General features: G+C 30.6%; 1 protein-coding gene across 1 annotated transcript; it reads right to left on the bottom strand.

The window, feature by feature from the left end:
- Positions 1-2,448: 2,448 nt before the first annotated feature.
- On the bottom strand, positions 2,449-11,584 carry LOC139481541 (probable DNA double-strand break repair Rad50 ATPase). The gene is made up of 5 exons (XM_071264951.1): positions 10,831-11,584; positions 9,732-9,869; positions 7,802-7,930; positions 5,451-5,612; positions 2,449-3,470 (listed from the first exon to the last, which is right to left on the bottom strand). Exons 1-5 carry the CDS (start codon positions 11,541-11,543, stop codon positions 3,371-3,373), a joined length of 1,242 nt encoding a protein of 413 aa, XP_071121052.1. The 5' UTR covers positions 11,544-11,584; the 3' UTR covers positions 2,449-3,370.
- Between the last annotated feature and the right edge of the window lie 629 nt (positions 11,585-12,213).

Here is a 12,213-nt window from a genome sequence, read left to right as displayed (position 1 = left end):
AATATTTATGTATGTGTCTGTCCCAATTCAGGAGCCTGTAATTCAGTGGTTGTCGTTTGTTTATGTATTACATATTTGTTTTTCGTTCATTTTTTTTTTATATAAATAAGGCCGTTAGTTTTCTCGTTTGAATTGTTTTACATAGTCATATTGGGACCTTTTATAGCTGACTATGCGGTATGGGCTTTGCTCATTGTTGAAGGCCGTACGGTGACCTATAGTTGTTAATGTCTGTGTTATTTTGGTCTCTTGTGGAAAGTTGTCTCATTGGCAATCATACCATAGCTTCTTTTTTATATTTGGCCTATAAGGGTTTTCATACACAAATTGTGACTTGGATGGAGAGTTGTCTTATTAGCAAAATGAATATATCTATGGTATTTACACAATATTCAGTCTAACATAGAAGCTATTTAGAGGGTTAAGTTTACAGAATGATTAAAAAGGTACAATTTAAAATTTTGAATTGCTCCATTGAAAATTATTGCCGATAATTTCTTTTAAAAAAACTGTCTTGGGATAATATATGTTATACTGAACTCTATGAAGATGGCAAAGAAATAAGTCGAAGCTATATACTTATAATGAAATGTTTTATGATATTTTAGCAGATCAAACATATACAAGTCAATTGGTATCAAAATATGAAAAAGATTATATAATCACAAAAAAATACTTATACAATATATCGTAACCATTTTTTTTCTTTGAAATATTAAAATGAAAACATAAAAAAGGAGACGTGGTATGATTGTTAACGAGACAACTATCAACCAAAGTTCAAATGAAGTAGATGTACGCATTTACATGATCTTTTATTTGTATCTTTTATATGAGTTCAACTGAATGATGTAACCGTTTCTTTATGTATACAATTGCTTACGAATACATTGTTTGGAGATAGATAAATAGATTTGTTCAATCAAACATTAAAAAACTATATAAAACAATAGCATACATACTTAAATCACAAAATGTACAGACAATTATTGATACCTACTAAAGATTGTCCATGAAAGCCATACGGCTTATTTCCAATGGGTGTGTTACATTCTTAAAATATCAAAATATAATTATAAGAAATCATGACTTTTTCAGGTTTTATACTTATTATATTCAAATTATAATTTACAAAAACATTGACTAGAATATTCAAGCATTTAATATTCCTTTTTTGACTGAAAATTTTAAACATCATATTTGAAAGATTTAAAATTAGTGTTGCTCTTTAAATTCTCATATTTGATTTATAACAATGTAAAACATTTATCCAAACTATCAAGTCTAAAATAAACAGTTTACAGAGCATGGGGTAGATAATATATAGGTTCGTTTCGTGTGTATTTTAGTCCAGACGCCATCTAATTAACTATCGATTTGACCTCAGATGACCATATAAGCGATGTAAACATAAATAAAGATATGAATAGATTAAACCAACACGTGCAATTAGATTTTTATAGGTCTGTTTGATTTTATCTTATAGATTAAAAATAGATGTTTCTCAATGTTTTTAACCGTATAAGAATGATTTTATGTGCATCGAATTAGTAATCAAATGATTTACCGTAGTGTCACTTTCATTGTTGACATTCTTTTTCTTTAAATAACTAGTACACGTACAATGCATGCGTTGTCAATTTCTAGCTAGGGGTTAAATTGAAATTCACATGAATACGGATTTAAAGAGGTCGACTCATTCACTTGCAAGTGAATAACTAATTATCAATGTCTCTTAGCGTAATTTGACAAAATTAAACCTTTTTGGCTGCAAAAAGCGAATTGTTATTTCACTATTTCACTTTCATTATTGATTGAACAGAAAAAAATCAAACTTTAGATTTTTTATATATCTCGTAGCTAGTGCCCCTTTAAATTACTTGGCAACACGTTCAAATCATTTATAGTAATATAATAACATGTAAAAGGCTGTTGTCCTCATAAAGGTTGTAAACAACAAAATTGTTTTCACTAGATATTGTTGAATAATTATGGCAATCTTGGATCTTAGTTATATTGCTTTGCGTAAAAAGGCTTTTGTTAAAAAATATTTTATATACATGTTTGACTCTTTTCCTACATTAAAAAAAATAATAATAAATTTACAGCAGTTTCGTTTTCTATACATGAAATAAATCTACAAAACTTTTTTTTTTTTTTTTTAACTATTTACACAACAGGACCAGCTAATCAAAATGACTTTGTACAGCACCAGCTTATATAGTTTTCTAGAGTTATCTGATAGACATCGACCATGTCTTTAAGGTATCTTCTGTCTTGCATGCACTTTTTGTATAATATAACTGACATTGATTTTCGAAGTTTCCGTTTAAACCATGCAAAATATATTTAGTATTGTCCGAATAGAGTGATAATTTGTTATCATTAAGATAAATTGTTTTCAATTACAGAGCTTTACTAAAGAGTGAGTTCACTTTCATTTTTCCCCAGATATTTCTTCTGAATTCCTTTGCGACAATAAAACTGTTGTGTCATCAGCATGGAATACAAATGTATACTAGCACAACACAAATACCAATAGATACATCATTTACCTAATATAAGAACAAATAAGTGGAACCGAAATACTATAGCTTCAACAACTAGAACTCTACAAGTTACAGATTTAAATTATATTCTACGCCATTGACATTTACTTAATGCTTTCTCTCTGTCAAATATGATTTAAACCATTCTATGTATTTAACATCAATTGTTGATCGGTTTATAAAATAGAAGAAAGAATGATCAATTGTATCAAAAGCTTTTTGTAGATCTAGCATTATCATACTAGTGTAGAGTCCACAGATGACTTTGTTTGAATATTATAATCAAGTAAATGAATTTAATATGTCTCCGTAGAATACGAGGACCTGCAACCAGACTAGAAGCTATATACCACATCTTTTGTAACTAAATATTTTTTTAAATGATAATTAACCTATTTCTTGATGATTTGAGATACGATAACTAAACTGCTAACAGGCCTATAATTTCCAACATCTAGTCTCCTGTTCTTTTTGTATAAAGGGCAGACGCTATTTATTTTCATGTCATTTAAGACAATGCAAATGACGACAGACAGATTAATTATGTAACATTATGTAACATTTGGTCATCCGGTACAATTCAACTGAGGGTTGACGGATTAACTTAATAAATACATTTGTTTTACATAAATACTTCATCTTTTAAAACCTCGCTCTTTTCTGTTCTAAGTGCAAGAACTAGTTCTTCTTTTTCCTTAAACAAAATTATCTAAATCTTTTCCTTTGTTTCGGTATGTCGCTGGTGTCATTACTAATACAAACTATACACTTAAAGATGTTAAATTGCTCTTAAGTAAATTCATATTCCGTTTTAAGTACTATTATACATAAACTGAAGATTTTGCGTTTCCTTTTTTCAATTCAATGACTGAATTAACTACTGCCTTCAGACTCTTTAGTTCGTCTTGTTTTCTTGATAGCCTGAAAAATCAAAAGTTCCTACATAGAGACAGATATTCGTTGAAAAACTGAAATCTCAAAATACTGTCGGACTTTAAAAACTTGAGACTTGGTCATTTGCTTTGGATTAAGTGTGACGTCCATTTTCACTGAACTTGTGCAAAATTTTATTTGAGGTGAGGACCACCTCCGGATGCGGGATTTAGTCGCTGTGTTGAAGAATCATTGGTGCCCTTCGGCTGTTATTTACTCTTTGGTCGGGTTGTTGCTTCTCTGACATATTTCCCATTTCCATTCTGAATTTGAAATAACTTTTATTTATGATTCCTTCCCAAGTCGACTTTACAATTTGACCAGTTCTGTTGAATTCAAATATGAAGAAGTGTCAAGTGACAAATGTCATATACAACCATATCAAAACATTAGATATAAACAACAAATATGAAAATAATATAAAAAGGAACTGTGGTCTATTTATCGATGAGAAAGCTGTCTACAAGAGTCCAAATATCGTGGTTGTAACTAGCTACATGTCACTGTACGGGATTCACCAAAGAGAAAAACATATAATTTATTTAAGCAAGCTTTAAAAGTCTAACAAAGCAGTTCAAAAGGTATGAACACCATTTATTTCCTACTATGAGCATTAGTTTAATTGGCATTTTTCCAGAATATTTTGCAGAATTTACCCTTCTTTCAAATTAGAAATACTTGGCATGGATAAAGATTTATTCTGTCCAGTATTACAAAAACAATGACTTATTGTGAAGGGAAAAAGGTACCTCATCCTTCGAAAAGAAATCAATGGCTTGATATTTTGATTGATATAAGTAAATACAAAATAAATATGGAAAACTGCAACATATATCAACAACAGAAAAACATAATGCTGACATGGAATAGGCACACGAATGTGGTGGAGTTAAACTTGTTCATAGATCTAAATCATCCCTGTATAGTATATGCAATATCGCTGTACTGTGAGTATAGCATTAAAACATAGCTAATATAAGTTAGAAAGGGCATGGTTTATCAGATCAACACGAAGCACCAACACACAAAAATGATCCGAAGCTTATCCAAGTTTATTATTTTAACAATTATTTTCTGTTTGTGTTAATTACATTGTAGTGTTGTGTCGTTGTTCTCCTCTTATATTTATGCGTTTCCCTCAGTTTTAGTTTGTTAACCCGATTTTGTTTTTTTGTCCATTGATTTATGAGTTTGAACAGCGGTATACTACTGTTGCCTTTATTTATTGACACTACAGTTCTTTCATTATAAAAAAAACCAACATAATTTGCTATAGATTACTAATATCTGTACATATATAAATAAGGTGCAAACCCTGTGTGTCCAGTGTATCGGTGTGCATCATATTTGAAAATTAATGTATGTTTATCGATGTGTATTAAAAAAACATCATTATCAAATATACTCATCATAGATACCAGCATTCGTCTACAAAACTCATCAGTGATGATCGAATAAAAAAAAAGTCCAAAACAAAGTACGAAGTTGAAGAGCATTGAAGACCACCAAAAGTTATTTAATGTGTTGCCAAATATTGCTAGGTAATCTATTCCTGACGTAAAAAAGGCCTCAGTATTTAAAAAAAAACCAACCAAACATTGGTAGTCGAGTGGTGTCGTCGATCTGTTTGATATCAGTCATACATCCAAGGAGATGGTTCGATTTCCAGTAAGACGAATAAATTTTCAAAAGTTTAGGGTAAAAAGTTGTAAAATTAATGAAAGTGCGAACGTTCTATCAAAGGAGATGGTTCAATTTCCAGTAAAGACGAATAATAATTACAAAACTTTATGGTGAAAAGTTGTTAAATTAATGAAAGTGCGAACGTTCTATCGAAGCATGAACAAAGAACAGAAATGCTAAAGGATCAATCTTATTCATTCTTATTCAATCATTAATTTTGTAGATACGATATGCAAATAACATAAGAAATATTAGATTAAAAAGTCGTGTAAAAATATAAATAACCTGTGTTGTAAATCCTGATTTTGTTTTTGGAATGAGTCCACCTCATCTTTGTGGTTTCGTAACATGTTCGTCACTTTCTGATGTGACTCCTTTTTTAGTGAATCCAGCTCCTGAGCTATCGCACTGTTTTCGTCTTTTAATTGTTCGCATTTATAAATATTGCTATTATAAAAAAACAGTTCATGATATTAGTCCTCATAATTTCATTTTAAAGGAGATAATCTATAATACATTTTAAATCAAGACATCGGTAAATGCTAGGAGGAGTTATTTCATCACGAATATATGTGAAAATATGATTTTTATGAAAGTACCACTTAGATGGCAACAGAAAACCCATTTATATTATATTTATCAGAGTAAGTTTATGTATTTTTTGCATACATATCACATATAGAGTGAGGAACATAATGTTTGTTTTTTTCACCTCTTTATGTCACTTTACAGTTAACTTTTGAATAATAGTTTAACCTAAGTAACGTAGTGTCACAAAGAAAGGGTTGAAAAAAATAGCAATCAACAGTGTAAAGGGTAGCAAATTATACATAAAATAAACATCTTAAGATAACACAAGCACTCAATAAAGATCAGCTACACTCCCTGTAAGAAAAAAATCTAAATTTTAAAAGTTTCTATGAATTTTGGCGCTTGATTTTTAGCGGTTCAGTGTTTCTGTTATTCCGTTTTGTTTCCTCTTAAAATTGCGTTTCCCTCAGTTTTGGTTTGTGACCCGGATTGGTTTCAGTTAAATCGATGTATGTTATTGAACAGCGGTATACTTCTATTGTCTTTATTAATAAGTTTAGAACAACTTAAATTTGTCTTCCGAGGTATATATATGTTGTGTACAAGTTATCATTTTGTACAAATTATAATTTTAACAAAAAAATTGTACAAATTATAATTTGTATTTTGACTTTGTACAAATTATAATTTGTACAAACAGTGCTTGTACTGCTTGTACAAATTACAATTTGTACAAAATAAGGCTTAATTTCACTTATAACTTGTACAATAATAGTAAAAAAAAATGTACATGTATACCAAATCCTGGAATTTTAAGTGATTGATTGGTGGTTGCTTAACTTGCAATAGCAAATCTTTCATGCATGTTCATGACGATGTATCAAATTATACTATGCAGTATTACATACAGAAGATTGCTGTCACTATGGCCGCACATCAACCTAAAATCGTAACTATATGATCACAGTTAATAAGGGTTACCAGTATTATTTAAAGAACATTAGGTCACAAAACAGGAGACCATATGAACTTAACTGTTTCACAGATCATTAGCCGGAAAGCTATACGCATATTTACAACCAACTGTGAACAATGTATCTTGAATCGAAAACGTACTGACATATCAAAACTTATTGTTAAACCTATAATTTCTGCTGACTTCAACTGTAAAGGTTGACCTTGTAGACCTGCAATCTGCCAACGACCATGAATTTAAATGGATAATGCACTATCAAGATCAATTTATTAAAAGCGTCCTTAGAGCTCTGAAATCTAAAAGAGCTGCTAAAGTCGCTTATAAATTACTTGACATTTTTCTTCTCTTTGGTGTGGAAGTAGGAAATTTTTGCTATGGTGTAAGAACAATAGCTGGTAATTTATCAGGAGTCTTAAGCATGCAGAAACCAACTAGAATCAATCAGTGACTCTTCTTTGTCCGTGACACAAATTCCAGATTGAAACTTTCCCTAAGGGAAGCTATGAATTTTTGTTTAAAAACTGGTGGACAGGGTTATCTCTCTTGCAAATGTAAAGGCGTTTGTAACAATTCGAATTGTAAATGCAAAAAGCAGAATGTATTGTGTAAATCAAGGTGTCATGGTTCGCTCACCTGCTCCAACAAATAAGAGCATTGTATATTATTGTATAGTATTGTAAATAGAGTTATCAGTGTGTCTCGTATTGATTTGTAATTAAAATGAAAATGATTTATTATCAATTAATTTGAAACTTATTCTATGTAAAATATTGTACAAGTTATAAGTGAAATTAAGCCTTATTTTGTACAAATTATAATGTGTACAGGCACTTTTTGTACAAATTACAATTTGTACAAAGTCAAAATACAAATTATAATTTGTACAATGTTTTTGTACAAATTACAATTTGTACAAAATGATAACTTGTACACAACATATATATATATATATACACGATATCTCAGTAGCATGAGTTCGAATCCGGGCGACGGAAGAACCAAACATTTGCGAAATCAAATTTACAGATCTAACATTGTTGGGTTGATAATATTTAGACGAGTTATCATATCCGCACTCCTTATTCTAATCACCTTACGAGGTGACATTGTTTTTTATTAATCAACATACTCTTTTTCTTCCTTTATTTTTAATTGCGACAGAAATACTTTTTGTTGGTCCTTTTCTCTTGCATTCATGTAGTCTGTCCATTTTGCGTAACGACGTCTTCGTTCCTTCAGTCCATCCTGTAGTTCTATTCTAAAATTAGATATTTAGTAGTGTTTCCTTTTAAAAAATGCATAACCAGTGTTAATACATCATTTCAATGGAAGTATATAATTATAAATTCATAATATAACAATCTCAAAATGTCCTTGTCACAACCAATATCAAAGTGACAGTCCTTTGAACAATTTTCAACATCAGCTAAACGACACAGATAGGTTACTTTTATTGGACACGTGAAGTGGATTTAACTGTTACGTGTTGAACACAGTGATCAACAGACTACTTGTTCTGTAAAAAGACTGTCGTCACCAGCAAATTTAAAAATGAGAACTTGATTTATAACCTGTAATTGTGATAAAATATGATGCAAGAAGATCTGGGCATTCTTAACCTAATTGATTTTGCCTAAATTTCTCTATATATGATATTTTCAAGATTTTAGAAAATACTTAAATTTTATCCATACGTTCTATTTTCAGCTTTAATAAGAATTGTGTTTGACTGGAGGTGTCAACAAATAATTTTTAAAGCACGGATGGTTGTAGTTTCAATTGACAGAGCAGTTTCAAAGAAGATTAATTTTTAGTTAACGGACGATGTACAACAACGTCCCTTTGGTCAAGGTGTAGTAAATCATATCATCAGTTTTGTATGTTTAACTATCAGCTGATAACTTCATTAGATTGTAAGTCAATGTAAATAATCTATAATACTAAAATTACGAGGTCCAATTTGTCAGCCGTCATCGGGTAAAAACGACAAATCAAAGAATTCAACTCTATATATAACTAATATAGGACAATGGTGTAGATTAAAAATTACACCACTCCAGACCCTTTTGTTTTCCACATAATTAATATTGCCAATAATTAACAAGTTCCGGGTCTAATCCGATACCGATACCAATAGTATATTCACCTGTTAGCTATTACCTTATCTGTACGTTCCGCATTTGACAGGCGCACCACCAAACGGTGTATTTAGGATTTTGCTATATACACGGGTCATAATCAAAGGGCTGACACTACTAAATTCAATCATTGTCAAATTGTTCCCTATTGTAGCTTTATTTAGCAATCAGCAAGACTTTCTAAGATAACTAATATAGGACAATGCTGTTGATTAAAAAATACCCCATTCCTGGATAGCCTGGACCTTTTGTTTTCCAAATAATTAATATTTCCAATAATTGATAAGTTCCAGGTCGACGGGTTCAAACAGAAAGATTTGAAAGCAGAGAAAACTGTGTATCTTATAATCGACATGACTTTATCAGATGACAATACCAATTACTAAAATAAGGCTTAGGCATAGTTATATACTTTAATTCAGTCACGGACCCGCGATATCACGGGTGTGTACTTGTTGTATAAATAAAGGTAGTAAACAAATTTATTATTGTTTTGAAAATTGCAAGCTATTTCACAAAAAAGTGCATCCGGTCAAACGTTAAAAAATGGAAAACAACACGTTTAATAATTTCATGCGTCCGAAGCGATTTTCTGGATTTACCTTCATCAGGAACGTTCAAAGCCAAACATTTGAAATCCGAAGATGTTTAACATGTTTAAGTACCGAAAGAGTTGAAGAGTTATACGACAAAAAATACCTAAAATAAATAGCCAAATTCATCTAAAGTCAACTTTGCCTGAGGGATTTGAACATTGGTTTCTTAATAATTTCAAATTTATAAACGGATAATTTTAGAAAAGTTTGTTAATCATTTCAGTACTAAAGTACTGACTACTGAGCTGAAGATAACCTCGTTAAATTGGCGCATAACATATTAATCTTACATATATTATTAAATCATTCCAATAAAATAGTTTACCCTTTTTTCTTATATGCGGTTGCTTTCTGGGGACCTGTTTCTCCTTGGGATTCCTGTAAATGTAATGATAATTTCTCAACCTCTTCCTCATATGACTCTATGTCTTCTTTAAACTCAACCTTTTCATTATCTTGATTGCTGTGAAAAATAAAATTCATACATTTCATTTTACTACATATTAATTTATTTTTCGATTTATTCACTTGATTTATTATAAGGTCTTTCCGTTGAGTAGTAATGAATAAAGTTCCAAAAACATAACGTGGACAATAATAATAAAATGCAAGGATACGCAGATAAGGGTTCTAGTGAGACAACAATTTTCCAGTAATTTTGATACATTTTGAGTTTGCCAATATATTTATTTTTAATTTTTAAAAGAGATGATTACTGTTCGAGCGCAAAACGTGATTTAAAAGAAACCACATGAATATGAGATATGTGAACAGTAAAATCACAAAAATACTGAACTCCGGGGAAAATTCAAAACGGAAAGTCCCTAATCAAATGGCAAAATCAAAAGCTCAATCATATCAAAAGAGTGGATAACAACTGTCATATTCCTGACTTCGAAAAGGCATTTCCCTATGTAGAAAATGGTGGATTAAATCTGATTTTTTAGCTGTCTAAACCTCTCACTTATATGACAGTCGCATAAAATTTCATTACATTGACAGGAATGTGTAAACAAAACAAACGGACATAATAGGAAAATGTCAAGCATATGGCTACAGCAGTCAACATAGTGTTATAATCTTAATCACCATAAAATCCAAAAAAAAAATATGTTGACAAAGAAACATAAAAATGCATATTTTAAAGCAGACTGAGACAAAAAAAAAGTGCATTTTGTTTTAAACCCACGTAGGTCTATACATGCCCATCAGGTTTCTTTTTCTCTATCAATTAATTGTTTTAATTCATTTGTAGAAAAGTCTATTATTCACGTACAAATCTGACCTTTTCTATTGTTTACTAGTCGAGATATTCGTGTCATCACATATATATTACTATCAGAAGAATTTATCAATTGAACTACACATATAATCAGTGTACATGTAGTAATGTCCAATTGATATGAAATAAAGGCTAAGCTTACATGTCAACAGTGAGGTTGCCAAACAAACTGCTAACGTCAAACGAATCTTCGACTCCAGGACGAAATTTCAACTTTTGTAACAAATATGAACAAGGTTCCATACTTTCAAACTCTTCCTTTGTGTTTTTTATTTTCAACCATGACTTCAAAAATGTCCATACATCGCTATTTTCAAGGTTGCTGAAACACGCATTTGCTGTTGTTAGAAGCAGTTCCAACTCTTGGCAGTTGTCTTGTAGCTGGTCAATCTTACCCTCAACAATAGAAACCAAGTACTGTTTTTTTCTTAAGATATGATACATCCATTTATTTCCTTCGTATTCTATCTGTTGCTTGATTAAACTTAGTTCTTTTATCTTACTTGTACACAATTTATCGTAGCTGTTTAGTTTGCCACAAATAATATCAAAATCATCTTTTACCAGATGCAAGTCTCTTTTAATGTTGTTATGGACCACTTTTACAGGAAGGATCACATGTTTTGAATGATCTTCACACTCCACACAAGTCAGCTCAGAACATTCACTACAGTAACCACTTACAATAATATCATGTAATACACAATTACAGCTAGCAGAAGCAAACCAAATATCGGAACATGATTTATTTTGGTGGTTTGGTAGACAGGCACCACACAATTTGAGACCGCAATATTCACATAGATATACAACCCCATATAATTCACACAGAGCACAGGTGTCGTTATTCGACATTTTTGGTCTAATTTGTACGCTAACTTAGATTTATCTTCCAGTTTTACAGTGAAAACAAAGTTAAATTTATAATATATATATATATGTCAATTTATCTATATAAATTTATCTATGTTGATTTATCTATATAAATTTATCTATGTTGATTTATCTATATAAATTTATCTATGTTGATTTATCTATATAAATTTATCTATGTTGATTTATCTATATTTATTGATGACAATGTATCTATATAAATATATCTATATGAATTTAACGGAAAATAGGAAGTGCATGTTTGTAGTCAACTTGTAAGCGCGATTACAAATTACTTCTTATCGCTGCCTTGAAATGTATTGTTTTCACAACATGACAACTCTACTCTAAAGTTGTGAGAGACCGGCTAATTGATATCCAGGGGGCGAAGGAGGAATTTGAAAATGAATACCGTGGTTTTAATCGTTGTGCTAAGCCAACCCCACTCGCTCGTAATTCAAAGTAGATATCTGAGAAACCTGCCAAGTTACTGAAAAAATATAAAGCCATTCTGTTCAGTAGTACTACTGAAAAGTTATATTGAAAATTTTATAGAATCTGTTAAGAGAGTGTCTAACAGATATGAGAAGTGATTAAACGTTACAACTTATCATTGCAAATCTGCAGGTCAAATACAAAATTGATTTTGACT

Source organism: Mytilus edulis, chromosome 1 (assembly GCF_963676685.1).
Source record: "Mytilus edulis chromosome 1, xbMytEdul2.2, whole genome shotgun sequence".
Taxonomy (NCBI): Eukaryota; Metazoa; Mollusca; class Bivalvia; order Mytilida; family Mytilidae; genus Mytilus; species Mytilus edulis.
Note: the sequence above shows the minus strand (reverse complement) of the source record. Positions and strands in the feature narration are given on the sequence as shown.

What these genes read in the sequence shown, in the direction of transcription:
- LOC139481541 (XM_071264951.1), bottom strand. Translation starts at nt 11,543, where the DNA reads ATGTCGAATAACGACACCTGTGCTCTGTGTGAATTATATGGGGTTGTA. An exon ending in ACCGCATATAAGAAAAAAGG is followed by an intron (nt 7,931 to 9,731) that starts GTAAACTATTTT and finishes ATCTAATTTTAG; the next exon opens with AATAGAACTACAGGATGGAC. An exon ending in AAAATAAAGGAAGAAAAAGA is followed by an intron (nt 5,613 to 7,801) that starts GTATGTTGATTA and finishes TTTTTATAATAG; the next exon opens with CAATATTTATAAATGCGAAC.